The 18,022-nt window shown below is 36.4% G+C and overlaps 1 protein-coding gene across 9 annotated transcripts in view; it reads left to right on the top strand.

Moving 5' to 3' along the window:
* The window catches only part of DNAH7 (dynein axonemal heavy chain 7), a 271,696-nt gene that overhangs the window by 194,982 nt on the left and 58,692 nt on the right, over positions 1 to 18,022 (top strand). For 8 of the 9 annotated variants that reach the window (XM_074215444.1, XM_074215439.1, XM_074215441.1 and 5 more), the window contains 5 exons: positions 2,109 to 2,270; positions 3,888 to 4,088; positions 13,472 to 13,633; positions 14,506 to 14,691; positions 16,266 to 16,403. In XM_074215444.1, the coding sequence (XP_074071545.1) occupies positions 2,109 to 2,270; positions 3,888 to 4,088; positions 13,472 to 13,633; positions 14,506 to 14,691; positions 16,266 to 16,403 (849 nt within the window). The remainder of the gene's footprint in view (positions 1 to 2,108; positions 2,271 to 3,887; positions 4,089 to 13,471; positions 13,634 to 14,505; positions 14,692 to 16,265; positions 16,404 to 18,022) is intronic. The other variant, XM_074215442.1, reaches the window with a different exon arrangement.

Raw genomic sequence — 18,022 nt, forward strand, 5'->3', positions numbered from 1 at the left:
ATAGGATACTTTCATTCTAGAGCACTGTATTTGGAATCAGAAATTTGTCTAAGAAAGAATCAGAATAAAAACAAAAAAAAAAAGATGGTTACATTAAATATCCATCATCATAATGCATTACAGGCATTCCTGTTTATTCAGATAAAAATTTGTATAATGAAATATTTCATTTTTTGAATTGGTAAAGTTAATAACTTCCACTCAAGTATGTTCTTTGTGATGTGGAAATAACCCTTGTTTCTTGAAAACCATGTCAATGCAAATTCTGAAAAATCACATCAAATTGAAAAGACTTGCCTGAAGTATGAATTAGTATGTTGTCTGATGGTCAACCCAAAAGTTTAGGGAGCTTCATCATCCCCTTGGTCTCAGGTCTCAGGGTGATGAATTTTTCAGCCATAGGAATACTCAAAGACCATCTTCCAGTTCATAGGAGGGTTTTGATCTATTGGAATGAAGGCAGCACTCACACAGAGAAGACTTATGTGTTACACTCAAGTGAAAATGTATGGACATTTAGGAAAGAGAATTCCTCCTTTAATTTGTTATATCAGAAGGAAGAACCCTTTCTACTAAAAGGCTCAAATTATAGATATATTGTAGTAGGGAGATTAACTGGGTGTGCATTCATCCTCTCTAAAACAGCAGGACATCTCTAGTTGTTCTTGACTTCTCTAGTTGCTATTTAGTAAATCTAGGAACAGTATACTAACATCTTTCTCTAATCCTCTGACATAGCTGCATAATTAAAATCTCTTCAGATCCTAACAGCGTCTGATACATATTGACACTTATTACATGCTTGTTGATTGACTGATTGATCCTACCCCTATGGATGCCATAAATTCACCAACAGTCAAAGTAATAATTGAATCATGTAGAAGCCAGTGATGAAGAACCTGGCTTAGAACTTCTCCCTTTTATTTTCATAGATGAACATGAGCATTAGAAATAAAGAGAAAATACTGCTGGGTCTCTAGCTCACATTTCCTTCTTACTCTGCCCCAGTGTCACAGACTCTAAAAAAGTAACTAAAAGATAGAGGCACCAGGGAGGATATAAGTGGATCTTGTGCCACCCTCTCTGAAAGGCACAGAAGAATATGAATGCAGTGGACTTAAGTGCTAGGTATATTTTTTTTATTGATTCCCTTTTAGAAATCAGAACCAGTGTTAAATGGGACATGTATTCTAAATTTTGCTTTCTAGACAAAATGACTAGAATTCTTCCAAATGACTAGAAGTTCTTCCAAAAACCATAGAGTAGACTTAGTCTATTTAAAATCTCTTAGAGCTTTTCAAATTTGAAATTTCTAATGGATGGTTCATCTTTCTGATACTAACACTGTCTTCTGAGTTTTTCCCTACTTTAATCCTTATTTTCTTCAATAAATGATAAAAAAAAGAACTATAAATTAGAAAAATTTACATTATGGGATATAAAAATTCTATTTGGTTTTGAAAATTAAAGTTTGATTTTATGAATTAGATCATAATGATGTAATAGTCAATCCTTTTTCATCTCAAGTCAAAAATATCCTTTATTGTTTTTCTTTTCTCCTTGTTACCAATACCTTTAGGCATTAAACCTGTGTAAAATAATAATAAATAACATTTGCTTTATATATATATTCTCTCCTGTCATCCTCATATCAACCCTTTAAGACAGGTGCTTTTATTACCTCCTGTTTCACAACTAAGGAAATTGAAGCTAAAACAGATTCAGTGACTTGGCCCAGGGTCACATAGTTAATGAGTGTCTTGGGCAAGATTTGAACTCAGGTCTTCCTGACTTCTAGTCCAGTAGTACCACACCCTCTTATTTCCCAAGAAATCTTCCTTTATTTTCAGGATTACTGTATAAAGTAGTTCTTCCATGAATTGACTGACTTCATCTAACCTCCTTAAATCAAATACTAATCACACGAGGCAAGAAATTTTCAAAGGGTGATCCACTATTCCCCAGTCCTTGGAAATGACACAAAATTAAATCTGATTAATATTATTTTATGATTGATTACACGCACACTCACACACATATACAGAGTGAGAGAATATTTAGATGTGTATATTCAAATTTTGATAACTTTTTATATTAATTGTGTGCAGGGATATGGGGGGTCCAAACTCAGTTCCTTATCTCTTGGTCAAGGCCAAGGGCCCATCGCTATGAAAATGATTGAGAAAGCAGTCAAGGAAGGAACCTGGGTTGTTCTTCAGAACTGCCATCTCGCAACATCTTGGATGCCAATACTGGAAAAAGTTTGTGAGGTAAAAAAGCTTGTTGTTTTCAAGAAATGATATCATTGAGAATGATGACAATAAATTTGGAGAAATGGTTTACATGTGACCCCACTGATTTTTACAAAGTATGAGAAAGATCTAGATGTTGGATTTGTCTGTGGAATAGTCCTTAGTGGTCAGTCAGCAACGTTTGTTGAATATCCACTGTTCCATGAGCATTGCACTACCCTCATTCCAAATAAGAATGCATAATATACATAAGTAAAAAGAGTTGAGCATATTTCCTGAGAGATTCACAAATAAATGCACATCATATTTAATGAACATGACTTTCACTATACCCACAAGTCTCATTTTTGTTTTGTTAGAAGATATCTAATATAGGCAAATGGTTCCATTGCCAAATCAATAAAATCTTCTCATTTAATACATCACTAATCCTTCCTTCCAAGGTCAAAAACTCAGAGAAGATGGGAATAAAATGAAAACAAGTGTGACATATATGTACAATGTATTTTATTCAGTTATTTTTTTATTAAACTCAGCAAATATTAAATATCATCAATGTTCAGGGAACCCATGTTGAGGGGAGATATAGAAATGAAAGTCAGTATCTTCATGGAATTTACAGCTTAGCACAGTCTACCACATCAGAGAAATACAAAAAAGGTTCTTTGTAAGGCCCAAAGATGTTTTGGTATATGAATTTAATTGTAATGAAAGTGCCATGCTGAAATTACACTTTTGTAACTTTCCTAATTCTTTTCCATAACCCTTGAATTTCATTTAATTAATAGGGCTATTTAAGCAGTTTAAAGATAAGCAGTTACAGTTGTAATAAGAGGATATGAAAACTTAGAAATAAATGAGTAAACTTTGATGTAATTTCCAGTTTTTGTATGAAAATATATCAAGTATGGTGGGGAATGTATTTGCATAGATGATAATCCTAGACCATCAGTAAGCCATGGAGCCTAACAGAACTCACTATCTGGCATAACAATGTGATGCCATCAAATGAGAAAACAAGTCAAAAAGACCTCAATCTTTGTTTAAAATAAAGGGACAATTTTCAGTTATATTCTACTATAGTTATTTGATGATTTAAAATCTAAAATGTCTGTAAAGCACTGATTCTTAATTTTTTCATGTCATAAATCCCTTTGACAAATCTGTGGACCTCTTTTCAGAATAATTTTTTTCAACTTCATAATGGAAGGAAATATCAAATTTCATTTAGAAGTTAATGAAAATAAAGATGTAATCTTTTCTTTCCAAGTTCATGTACCCACTAAAATCTCTTCATGTACCTCAGGTTTAAATTTCTCTATAATCTGTCAGTTCCAGTTAACCATATGCTTTTTTTTTTGCAAGGCAATGGGGTTAAGTGGCTTGTCCAAGGCCACACATTAAGTGTCTGAGGCTGAATTTGAACTCAGGTACTCCTGACTTCAGGGCCAGTGCTCTATCCACTGTGCCACCTAGCCATGCCACCATATACTTTTGTAAGCTACTTAGGACAAACTATTTTAGCAAGAGTATTTTAAGGGAGATTGTACAGGGACAGGAGTAGCTTTATGTTGAAAAGTTTTCTTCATTTTCCTTAGGTTTTCTTTACTGCTTTCTATCTGATTTGTTTTATAGGACCTAAGTCCAGAAACAACTCATCCAGATTTCCGAATTTGGTTAACAAGCTACCCTTCTCCAAATTTCCCTGTGTCTGTGCTTCAGAATGGAGTAAAAATGACTAATGAAGCACCGAAAGGTTTACGGGCTAATATTATTCGATCATACCTGATGGACCCAATCTCTGACCCTGAGTTTTTTGGTGGCTGCAAAAAGCCTGTAAGTAATGCCTTGTTACCTCATTCCTGTAAAATAACTGAAAGTAGCCTCTGGTGATTATGGCTGTGTGCTCTGAGTAAAAACTACCAAATTAAATAGACTTTCTTCACTTAAACGAAGTTGATTTTGATTACTGATTACTGACTACAGAGAAGTCAATTTTATTAATATTTTATTTTTATTTTACCACTAGTCTTCTCCCTTCTCAGCAGAAATTTTGTGGTGTGCCATTAATAACTTAGATTTCTATTTAGGAAGTCAGATATAGGCCATTCCCAATACAAATCTGCAAGGCTGGCTTGTAGCAGGATATTAACTAAGCCCTTTGCTATTTGAGACCATATCTCTAAATTAAAACATCAGAATATTTTCTCCATAAAACTATAACGAGAGCCAAAATGATTGTACTAGTTGATTGATGGAAATCATAAGTGCCTTTTTCAGAGTCACCAAGATAGCTAGGAAACCACCTACTGTTTTCATGATTAGGATTTTGTACATGAATGTCTCTGACCTAAAATTGTTTCACATCATTTTGCCGTAATTAAAAATGGAAGAGAGCTTATTTTAATAGTAAGTTGCTGCCATTAAAAAGCTCAGACTTTTGTTGTCAAAGCATATTTTAAATATACACCAGTGGAAAAATCAGAAAAATAAGGGAGCTCTTTAAAAAACAAAGAAGTTAATTATGAACTATAAAAACTTTATTTTAAACTAATTTAACATCCTGTCCTTAATGTACAAGATTTGTTTTGTCTTATACCATAATATATATATATATAAAATACCCATTAATTTTTGTTCAAGAATTGACAGGTTCCTCTTAAACTTTGTGGGTAGGGTTTATTTCTGCAAATTTGTAAAGAAAAGTTTTAATTTTTCTCCAAGACCAAAAGTGTATCCTTTATAATTTTCCCAGGTTTTAGTTCTCTAGGCAATAAGGATTTGCTGACCAAATTCAGACGGGGATCTTGCGTCTCACAAATGAAGTATTCAAAACACTCACTAACCACACTATGAAACACTGTTGTTTCAGAATTTTTTAGATATCCTGTTATTGTACCAAATTCTTAATTTTCAAAAATAACAGTATTTCCTGAGTTCTTACTAAGTCATAGCTAGATATGAGTGAGCCTGTATACAAATAAACATGTTCATGTGTTAACAAGTTGAATGCATGCCTGTGACTAACTCCTGCTATTCATTTCCTTGTGGCAGTTCTAGGCCCATAGTTGTTTATACCAGGGCCTTTAATTATGCTGCTTTTGAGCAAGAGGCAATGACTTCTGCTTTTTAAAAATGGCATCCTGAAGGGGGCACTGGTTTAAAATGGCATCATGAAGAGGGTGCTTGTTTAAAATAGCATCATGAAGAGGGTGCTTGTTTAAAATGGTATCATGAAGGTGGCACTGGTTTAAAATGGCATCTTGAAGGTGGTTTTAGTTTAAAATGGTGTCATGAAGGTGGCATTGGTTTAAAATTAGCATCATGAAGATGTTGCTGGTTTAAAATGGCATCATGAAGGTGGCATTGGTTTAAAAATGGTACCATGAAGGTGGCGCTGGTTTAAAATGGCATCCTGGGGACTTCTGGCCAAGATGGTGGAGGGAAGACAAGCACAGTTATAAAATCTTCTGATCTTCCCTCATATATAATATGAAACAAACCTCTTAACAGAAATCTGATCAACAAAACCCAGAAAGAAAAGCCAGGAGAAAAAACATTCACCCACCTCAGGATTTGTCTTCTACAATTGTGGATGAGTCCTGGTGCAGAGGGCAGGTTCTACTAGGAGCACAGGACTGGGGAGAACCTAGGAGGCTGGATTAGCCCTGATGAGCCTGATTAGCAGTGGGGCTGGAGCCCAGGAGCCTGAGGGGAAGAGAACTGGACCGGCTTGATCAGCAGCAGGACAAGAGCCTGGTTGACCACGGGAGCTTGGGTCAGCTAGGGAGCAGAGGCATTGGTGTTGGCTCTGACCCTTGGGAGCTTGCCAGCAGGGCTAGAGGGGAAGTTCTGTGCAGGAGAGCTGCAGACATCATCCCTGGGCTCCTCTGGTCAGGAGGAACTCAGAGTCCACGCCTCTATTTCAGCTGAAGCCTCTTCCCATAAAAACAGGATTACAGACTACTTCTGCCCCACTAAGGCCAAGCAGCAGAACCACCTCAACTGACAATAGGGAGATAGATAACCTCACCCCAGGGTAAAGCCCACTATTGATCAAAGACAAAAGTATTTAACAGCTTCAATCACTCCCTGCAGGCCAAGAGAGAGGGCCTTAATCAAGGTCACAGACACTCCAGAGAGTCCAACGCCCCCTACTGGCCAGCTGGAGATATTATACTCAGTAAGTAAATCCTCTAGCACCCCCTACTGGTTATCAGGAGACATTATACTCAGTGAGTAAAGCCTGTAGGCATCCCAACACCAAACCTCTGTGAACCAGCCCCTCCCCAACTCAAGGTCTTAATACAGTGAAGAAAGACCAGCAGAAAAGAGGGTCCATAGAAAAATTCATGGAAAGAAAAGACCCTAACTCAGAGAGACCTAGAACCTCTGAGGGGAATATGATCTAGTCTCCATCACAGAAAGACTTCCTTGAAGAAATAATGAAGGAGTTTAAAAATCAATTGGAAAATTTGGGAAAAGAAACCCAAGAGAAGATTAATACCTTGCATCAAGAAAACAAATCATTGGAAAATACAATAGGACAAATACAAAATGAGAATAATTCTCTCAAATCCTTGGGTAAATGCAAAAAGAAAATAATTCTCTCAAAACTTCAATTGGTCAAATGGAAAGCTCTTTTAAAAATAGAATTGGCCAATTGGAAAAGGAGTTACAAAAGGTAAATTAAGAAAACTCTTCTCTTAAAAAAAAAAAAGAATGGGGCGGCTAGGTGGTGTAGTGGATAAAGCACCAGCCCTGGAGTCAGGAGTACCTGGGTTCAAATCTGGTCCCAGGCACTTAATAATTACCTAGCTGTGTGGCCTTGGGCAAGCCACTTAACCCCATTTGCCTTACAAAAAAAAAAAAAACTAAAAGAAAAAAGAATGGAATCTGTGGAAACTAATGACTTCATGAGACAGCAAGAGCCTGTTAAACAAAACCAAAAAACAGAAAAAATAGAAGGAAATGGAAAAATACCTCATCAGCAAAGCTACTGATCTCGAGAATAGAATGAGGAGGGAAAACCTGAGAATTACAGGTTGTCCTGAAAACATTGAAGAAAAAAAAAGCCTAGACCTAATACTACAGGATTTAGGGATGGAAAATTGCCCTGATGTCATGGAACCAGTGGGCAAAATAGTTATTGAAAGAATACATCACTCCCCTCCAGAAAGAGAACCTAAAATGAAAAGGAATGTTGTGGCCAAATTCCAGAACTACCAGATGAAAGAGAAAATGCTGCAAGCAGCCAGAAAGAAACAATTTAGAAATCAAGGAGCCACAGTAAGGATTACGCAGGACCTGGCTGCATCAATATTATGGGATCAAAGGGCCTGGAATGAGATATTCTGAAGAGCAAGGGAGCTTGGAATTTAGCCAAGGATACACTATCCAGCAAAGCTGAGCCTTCTCTTTCAGGGGAAAAGATGGACATTTAATGAAATGTAAGACTTCCAACAATTCCTGATGAAAAAAACCAGAGCTAAATAGAAAATTCGGACATCAAACAGGAGGTTCAAGAGATACATGGAAAGGTTAAAAGGGCGGGGGGGGGGGTAAAGAAGAAAAACTGCTATCCAATAAGATGAAACTGGCAATAACCCAGCATGGGAAAAAGAGTCTCATAACTCTTAAGAATTGTAACTCTATCAATTTGATTTAAAAAAAAGAAAGAAGAAAACCAAATTGCTAGTATCATAAATGAAAAAAGTGAATTCACCATCAATGAGGAGGAAATTAAAGTAATTTAGAATTATTTTGCCCAACTCTGCCAATAAATTTGACAATCTAAGTGAAATAGGTGAATATTTACAAAAATATAAGTTGCCCAGGTTAAGTGAAGAGGAGATTAAATACCTAAACAACCCCATCTCAGAAAAAGAAATTCAACAAGCCATCATTGAACTCCCTAAGAAAAAAAATCTGCAGGGCCTGGATTCACAAGTGAATTCTACCAAACATTTAAGTAACAATTGGTTTTGATTCTATATAAATTCTTTGTAAAAATACAGGAAGACAGAACTCTGCCTAACTCTTTCTATGACACCAATATGATGCCGATACCTAAACTAGGAAGAGTTAAAACAGAGAAAGAAAATTATAGACCTACCTCCCTGATAAATATAGATGCAAAAATCTTAAATAAAATCTTAGCAAAATAATTACAATAATACATTAAGGATAATTAAGGATAATAACATTTTGACCAAGTAGGATTTATCCCAGGAATGCAGGGTTGGTTCACTATTAGGAAAACAACAAACCTATCAGAAATTATATGATTATATCATAGATGCTGAGAAAGCTTTCGACAAAATACAGCACCCATTCCTACTTTAAAAAAACTAGAGAGTATAGGAATAAATGGACTGTTCCTTAGAATAATAAGTAGTATCTATCTGAAATGGGGATAGGCTAGAGGCATTCCCAATAAGATCAGGGGTGAAACAATGATGCCCATTATCACCGTTAGTATTCAATATCGTATTAGAAATGTTAGCTTCAGCAATTAGAGAAGAAAAGAAATTGAAGGAATTAGAATAGGGATGGAAGAGACAAAACTCTCACTCTTTGCAGATGACATGATGGTCTACCTAGTGAATCCCAAGAAATCATCCAAAAAACTACTGGAAACAATTAGCAATTTTAGCAAAGTTGCAGGATATAAAATAAACCCTCATAAATCCTCAACTTTTCTATATATGACTAGCAAGATACAGCAGGAAGAGCTAGAAAGAGAAATCCCATTCAGAGTAACCTCAGACTATAAAATACCTGGGAGTCTATTTGCCGAGGCAAAGCTGAGCCTTCTCTTTCAGGGGAAAAGAAACTTTTTGAAAACAATTACAAAACACTTCTCATACAAATTAAATCAGATTTAAATAACTGGGCAAATATCAACTGCTCATGGATAGGTTGACTAATATAATAAAAATGACAGTTCTACCAAAACTAAACTACCTGTTGGTAGGGCCTAGCCCTACCAATCAAAATTCCAAAAAAAAGTTTTAATGAGTTAGAAAAAGTTGTAAGTAAATTTATATGTAGAAATAAAAAAGTCAAGAATTTCCAGGGATTCGATGAAAAAAGTGCAGAAGAAGGTAGCTTAGCCCTACCAGATCTGAAATTATATTATAAAGCATCAGTCATCAAAATTGTCTGGTACTGGCTACAAATAGAGTGGTGGACCAGTGGAATAGACTAGGTGCAATAGCAGGAAATGATTATAGTAATCTGCTGTTTGATAAACCCAAAGAGTCCAGCCATTGGGATAAAAACTCTTAGATAAAAACTGCTGAGAAAATTGGAAGTTAGCATGGAAGAAACTTAGATTAGACCAACACCTAACACCCTTTACCAAGATAAGATCCAAATGGTTACAGGACTTAGACATAAAAAACAATATAAGCAAACTAAAAGATCAAGGAGTAGTTTACCTGTCAGATCTAAGGAAAGGGAAGCAGTTTATGATTAAGGAAGAGACAGAGAACCTCACTAAAAACAAACTAGATGATTTTGATTACATTAAGTTAAAAAACTTTTGCACAGACAAAACCACTGTAACCAAGATCAAAAGAAATGTAGTAAACTGGGAAACAATCTTTACAACTAATGTTTCTGACAAAGGGCTCGTTTCTAAAATATACAGAGAATTAAGTCATATTTTCAAAAAAACAAGCCATTCCCCAACTGACAAATGGTCAAAGGATATGCAAAGCCAGTTGACAGATGAGGAGATCAAAGCAATCCATAGTCATGTGAAAAATTGCTCTAAATTATTACTTATTAGAGAAATGCAAATTAAAGCATTTTTGAGGTACCACCTCACACCTCTCAGACTGGCCACTATGACCAGAAAGTGATCACTGTTGGAAGGGTTGTGGGAATTCTGGGACACTATTACATTGTTGGTGGAGCTGTGAACTCATCCAACCTTTCTGAAGAGCAATTTGGAACTATGCCCAAAGGGAAACAAAAATGTGCATACCCTTTGATCCAGGAATACCACTACTGGGTCTATACCCTGAAGAGATGATGAAAAAGGGTAAAAACATCACTTGTACAAAAATATTCATAGCAGCCTTGTTTGTGGTGGCAAAGAATTGGAAATCAAGTAAATGTCCTTCAATTCGGAAATGGCTTAACAAACTGTGGTATATGTATATCATGGAACACTATTGTTCTATTAGATGGGATGGGAATTCAGGGAAGCCTGGAGGGATTTGCATGAACTGATGCTAAGTGAGAGGGGCAGAACCAGAAAAACACTGTATACCCTAACAGCAACATGGGGGTGATCATCAACTTTGATGGACTTGCTCATTCCGTCAGTGTAACAATCAGGGACAATTTGGGGCTGTCTGCGATGGAGAATACCACCTGTATCCAGAGAAAGAACTGTGGAGTTTGAACAAAGACAAGGACTATTACCTTTAATTTAGGAAAAAAACCTGATATCTTATTGTCTGATCTTGCTATACTTTATGTTTCTTCCTTAAGGATATGATTTCTTTCTCATCACATTCAATTTAGATCATGGAAACAATGTAAAGACTGGCAAATTGCCTTCTGTGGGGGGGTGGGAAGTAAGATTAGGGAAAAAAATTTTAAAACTCAAAATAAATAAAATCTTTATAATTCAAAAAATAAAATAAAATGGCATCCTAAAGGGGTGCTGGTTTAAAATGGCACCATGAAGGTGGCACTGGTTTAAAATGGCATCTTGAAGGTGGCACTGGTTTAAAAATGGCATCCTGAAGTGATGCTGGTTTAAAAATGGCATCATGAAAGTGGCACTGGTTTAAATCGCATCCTGAAGAGGGTGCTGGTTTAAAATGGCATCCTGAAGGGGTGCTGGTTTAAAATAACATCATGAGGGGGCACTGGTTTAAAAATGGCAACATAAAGAGGGTGTTGGTTTAAAAAAGGCATCATGAAGGGGGCAATAAGCTGGCAGTTCCAAGACTTTGTTCCCAAGCCCACAGATCTAGAGATCTTGGAAACCCCAGCCCAGCTCCTTCATTTTACATGTGAGGAAATTGAGACCCCAGTGAGGTCTCCTGCTGCTCCACTTAGTTCTAATCTTAGCTTCTTCAGTGACTTTAAGGAAGCCACTTAACAATTCTAAATGTATTTTTCTATTTATCAAGATGGGAATAATAATACCTTTCCTAATTATCTCACTTAGTGTTTGTATTATTTAAATGCTTTCAAGAGCCATGACCTCTTTTTTCCTTCATTTTTCTTTTTTCTTTTTGAATTATAAAGATTTTATTTATTTTGAGTTTTACAATTTTTCCCCAAATCTTACTTCACTCCCCCCACCCCGCCACAGAAGGCAATTTGCTAGTCTTTACATTGTTTCCTTGGTATACATTGATGCAAATTGAATGTGATGTCAAGAGAAATCATATCCTTAAGGAAGAAACATAAAGTATAGCAAGATCAGACAAAAAGATATCAGCTTTTTTTTCTAAATTAAAGGTAATAAGTCCTTGTCTTTGTTCAAACTCCACAGTTTTTTCTCTGGATACAGATGGTATTATCCATCGAAGACAGCCCGAAATTGTTCCTGATTGTTACACTGATGGAATGAGCAAGTCCATCAAGGTTGATCATCACTCCCATGTTGTTGTTAGGGTATACAGTGTTTTTCTCTGCCCCTCTCACTTAGCATCAGTTCATGCAAATCCCTCCAGGCTTCCCTGAATTCCCATCCCATCTAATAGAACAATAGTGTTCCATGACATACATATACCACAGTTTGTTAAGACATTCCCTAATTGAAGGACAGTCACTTGATTTCCAATTCTTTGCCACCACAAACCGGGCTGCTATGAATATTTTTGTACAAGTGATGTTTTTGCCCTTTTTCATCATCTCTTCAGGGTATAGACCCAGTAATGGTATTCCTGGATCAAAGGGTATGCACATTTTTGTTTCCCTTTGGGCATAGTTCCAAATTGCTCTTCAGAAAGGTTGGATGAGTTCACAGCTCCACCAACAATGTAATAGTGTCCCAGATTTCCCACAACCCTTCCAACAATGATCAATGTCCTTTCTGGTCATATTGGCCAGTCTGAGAGGTGTGAGGTGGTACCTCAGAAATGCTTTAATTTGTATTTCTCTAGTAAGTAATGATTTAGAGCAATTTTTCATATGACTATGGATTGCTTTGATCTCCTCATCTGTCAACTGGCTTTGCATATCCTTTGACCATTTGTTAATTGAGGAATGAGCCATGAACTTTTTTAAAGTGGGCAGCTAGGTGGCACAGAGAGAGAAAGCACACAGCCTGCAGTCAGAAAGACAGTTTAAATCTCACCCCAGACACTTAGTAGTTGTATGACCTTGGACAAGTAACTTAATTCCATTTGCCTCAGTTTCCTTATTTGTAAAATAAAATGGAGAAGGAAATAGCAAACCACTGCAGTATCATTGCCAAGAAAATCCCATATGGGGTCAGGAAAAGTCAGATGTAACTGAAACAACTGAACAGCAACTCCTTCCTCTGAAACAGATTTCAACTTTCCAAACATCATATCAGATAAGTAATCATCATTAGACAGCTATATGGTGCATGATAGAGCACTGAACCAAAAGTCCGGAAACCTCAGATACTTAGTCGTTGTGTGGTTCTTTCATTGCCTGAGTTTCTTCATGTGTAAAATAAGGGTAGTATTGGCACCTGCCTCCTAAGGGTGTTGTGAAGATAAAAAATAAGATAATATTTTAATTTTATTTTTACTTTGCAAAACTTAAACCTCTATATAAATACTAGTTATCATGAGTTTCTGTGTTTGAAAAAAATTATACACCTAGTAATGAAACCTTGGAGTATAGAGCCTTTCTGAAAGTAGACTATTCCTCTAAGCATGACAGGGATTAAGACTTTGAAATATGACAGGAGCCTCAAGAAAACTCAAAACTTTGACTGGTCTCTCTTTTGAGAACCCAGTGCCAGCTCCAAATTACCAGAAGGCACTGAAGTTAATGGAGGATAATGCAAGAATTTTCATTTTAGCCTTGATGGCCCCAGAGTCTGTTAATTAATGATGTGGAAGCATGAATACCTAAATAAAATCTAAACAATCTAATATATTCTTTTGCAAAGAATAAAGCTCTATTGAAACATGAGGTATGACTAGTATTATTTATGATGTATTAGCAGGAAAAATTAGTGATATATAATAATCATTATTTTCTTTTTAAAGGAAGAATTCAAGAAATTGCTCTATGGTCTCTGTTTCTTCCATGCCTTAGTTCAAGAAAGACGGAAATTTGGGCCTTTGGGGTGGAATATTCCTTATGAATTCAATGAAACTGACCTGAGAATCAGTGTGCAGCAGCTCAACATGTTTCTGAACCAGTATGAGGTAGAGTAAAATGAACATCAAGGAACTTTTCTGCTTTGCTCATTATGATTAAGTTCATTTGCACTTAAGGCCTTCTGATTAATTTCAACTCCCATGACATAAATTCAGCAGTTAATACCCAAGAGTTTCTTCAGTACTTCATTATTAAAAGCACAGAGCTAATTACATGACTAAGATGTCAGGTCTTCTATTAAGAACACATTAATAGTTTATTCCAAGTTGGAGACAGAACTGGAACTGACACTCGGATCTTCTGACACCCAATCCATTTTATCATTTTGCTTCTAATACTGACTTTCTTTTCCTTTGAGGAGGAGAGGAGAGAAGAAGAAAGGGATTGATAACAGCAATGGATCAAAAGTCATAAGTCAAAGAAATTTATAATGGGTAGACATTTGGAGGGTTAGGCATTCCAATAAAGATATCAATAATCCAACAAAGATCTCAAGTCACTGGTGATGATTTCATGATACAGTGCTAAGGAATCAAATGATTTAGTCAAACCCTGCCTTATGGTTTCCTGGAGGAACATACAATTTATAGGCTCTGTTGGAATAAAAAAAATAGGTCTTTCTCTAGATAATCCTTGAAGATTATCTCATTTTCTATAAGCTTGATATTAAGTATAATTTTAAGACTAAAATGTTCAGTGCCACCATGACTTCACTTCAAAAGAAAATACAACTATATTGAGAGTTCTATTTCTTGAATAATAGGCATTCATTAAGGGTTAGAGGTAGTGAAAAGAAGGCAAGAAAATTAGAGAGCTCACAAGAAAATATGAAAGAGTAATTTTGAGTAAAGTTTTTTTGTAAAACCATTTTTATATGACCCTATATATATAACTGATAGAATGCTAATCTTATTTTTAGGAACTTCCCTATGATGCACTGCGATATATGACTGGTGAATGCAATTATGGTGGCAGAGTTACTGATGACTGGGACCGACGTACGTTGCGCAGCATTTTAAACAAATTCTACAGTGCAGAGATAGTTCAAAATCCAAACTATAAATTTGATTCCAGTGGTATCTATTTTGCCCCTCCCAGTGGTGATGTAAGTATGTGCACTTTTAACAAAATTGAAATTAACAAACGATAATCAAATGCCTGCTATTGTTTTTTAATATACATTTATTTACAAAATAACTGCTGTGCCTAGACATTGTATTGTGTTTTTTGTGTGGAGGGAGTAGTAATAGAGAATCCAAAGACAAAAACAAAAAATAGTCTCTGTCTTCAGGGAGCTAATTTTGGTCTATCCAGTGGAGACATAGACATATGTGGGTATATTGAAAATAGACAAACCTAGCTGCAGGATGATTGTAAGTAGCAGATAGAAGGCAGCATTCAAGTTGAAATTTGAAAGAAACAGGATTTTTGAAATTTGAAGAATTCTAAGAGATGGAGGTGAAGAGGAAGTACATTCCAGGTATAAAAGAAGGCTAGTATAGAGATTTAGAAGCAGAGATTGGAGTTCTGGAGATGAGGAGCAGCAAAGAAGTGAATTTAGATGAACTCACAGTCTGCAGAGTGGGGAATAACATCCAGTAAAGATGTTGAGACCCAATTGTCAAGGATTTTATGCCAAAAAGAAAAATTTGTATTTGATCCTAGAAGCCATAGGCAGCCCCTGGAGTGGGAGTGATATGGGTCACCTGTGTTTGGCAATAACAGCATAAGAGATACTAGTACCTCTCTCTGTTGAGAATTAGAGTTAGCAGTCTCTTCTCAGAGTGAACTTGGAATGGAATAGGTGGATTTCATCTTGAGCCACCCTGGTTAGTGGGAATTTGTATAATGAAGAAAAAATTAAGAAAAATTCAAAAACACTGAGAAAATTGACCTAGAAAGAGTTCTTGGGAGCTGAGGAAAGCTGTAGCAGATTAGTAGCTCATAAACAAGCTAAGACATAATCCAGAATACCCAGTATAACTACTATCCACCATCCATCCTCAGTTCTTGAAGACCAATCCCTGAGACAAATCATTTCCTTCACTTCTTAAATTCTCTGTGAACCTAGCCTCTGAACAATGTTACCCAGGAGCTCTCACAAGAGCTTTTGGGGGATTTTTGCCACCTAATCTTCCTTTGGAGTATAAAAGTCTTTTCTTTAGGATATGTTGTAGACTGCCTTAAGCACTAGGGCAGTGTCTTTCCTGTCACATGTATATAATCTATGGAATTTGTAACAAACCTCAGAATGCAGGCAGCTGAGGCTGAGGAACAGCTCTAATGAATAGGATTATCACTTTTGAGTAAACAGAAACTTGGGCCTGCTAAATCCCCCTATCCTGTGACTCCTTCAGTAAATATATCTAGCCATGTAAATCTCTAACACCTTATAATTCAAACCAGATCTCTGATGATCTGGTTTGTCAGATTAACACCAATGAGAAATCCCAGGTGTGCATTGCCATTTTCTTTCTCTTTGCATGACTCAAGCTTCTTCTCTTTCGCTGTACTTTATTTGTATGCTTATCTATACTTTCAACTGGTCATATAGTTTTCTTATGGCCCAGTCTCTCATTGTAGCTCAACTCCCTAAGCTGAGTTCTGAAGATAAATTGAGTTAACTGGAAAGATTTCATTCTACAATTGATAATGAATCTCCTATCATTTTTTTTGCAGTATAATAGCTACATTGAATACACAAAGCAATTGCCCTTGAATCCTGCTCCGGAGATCTTTGGGATGAATGCTAATGCTGATATCACTAAAGATCAGTCTGAAACACAACTGTTATTTGATAATATTCTTCTTACACTGGTAGGTGATCAGTAAAAACAAATCTGTCATGAGGCACATGAAAGATACTTCCAACATGTGCATGCTAATGTTGTTGTGGGAGGGAGTGTCATTTTATACTGTATTCAGTACATATAAAACTGCTTTTAGGATTAGTAGTGTGAAAAGTAATGCTTAATTGATATTTAATATTGGGAAGTTAATTAGTCCATAAAGCATGGGTTCACACAATTATTAAGTGAATTTGTAATCAATTGGCCTTCATTTCTGAAAGAGACCATGACATCAGGGAGGTGATGTCATGACAAGCACATGACTTGGATTTGAGTGAGGGGCTGCTGTGCTAAGTCACCAGCTTCACTTTCTCCTCCAGAGGCTTCTGGATCCAGTGCCCAGATATGAATCAGAACCACTAGAGATGGCCCTAGATGTGGGACAGTCAGGGTTAAGTAACTTGCCCAAAGTCACACAGCTAGTAAGTGTCAGAGGTTGGATTCAGACTCCCCTCCACTTGATTCTAAGACCAGTGCTCTATCCATTGCACCACCTAGCTGCCCAGAAGAGTAGCAGGGGTATTTAGCAAAATGAAATTTTCAGATTAGTTCATTTTATTTCTGTGTAGTTATTTGCAATGTGAGGGAGAGGAAGCAACTGGTTAGAAAAAAACTGAGAAACCTAAAGCAATCTGATTTAGGGGTCACCATGATAAACTAGAGGGACAAAGAAAACCCATGGAATTTCTGCTACTACTACTGGTGCTATAGTAGTAGCTTCTAGCTGAGAACTTCTTCCAAAAAGATTTTTCCAGTCCATTTGCTACATACACAACAGTAATGAATAAATGGTTATTAAAGAGCAAGCACATATGTAGGTGCACCAGCAAACAGGTCTTTGGAAAATAAGGTATTGTAATACCCAGGATTCTGGCATAGGACACATATAGAATCTTTTGCCTTTATTTAAACTTAATGATATGCAGCACATTATAAAACACATAAAACAGGAGGCTCATTCCTGTAGAAAATGACTCAGAACCAAACAAATAAGGTGAAATACACAAGGGGCAGTTCCTCAGAGTTTAATTAAACAGCATTTCTCAATAGCCTCAAAGTCAGATTGGCAACTATGCTTATAGGAAGTAATAGGTTGGCAGTAGTTCAGTAGATAAACCAAAACAAGGAGAAGAAAAAAAGAAACAGCAACAATTTCGCATTACATTGTAGCAATCTAGCCTTGGAGTCAGGACGAAGTCATAGGTTGTGATGAAATGACGGGCAGTGTTCCTACACCAGAGTTTCCCTTCTTGATAAAGCCACAGATCCTTCTTGTACACCCTTAAATTTAGCATGGCCTTGAAATGAAATAGAGATATGATCAATAATATTATAAATATATAATGTTATGGGTAGCTCATTGGGACCTTAAGAGGTTATCTAGTATGATTCAAATCTGATTAATGATTTCTTTTTAGAGAGAAACAGACCTACCTCTCAGCAAAGAGGTCATTTATAATTGTGGAAAGAGGCATTCATTGTCAGACATGCCCAGTGTTTCACTTTATTGTACCTGTTTATTTCAAGGGGAAATTTGGGGTGATGGGGAGTTGAGGAGTTATTGGGAAGTGACAGCAATGTTTTCTC

Source organism: Macrotis lagotis, chromosome 1, assembly GCF_037893015.1.
Source record: "Macrotis lagotis isolate mMagLag1 chromosome 1, bilby.v1.9.chrom.fasta, whole genome shotgun sequence".
Classification (NCBI taxonomy): Eukaryota; Metazoa; Chordata; class Mammalia; order Peramelemorphia; family Peramelidae; genus Macrotis; species Macrotis lagotis.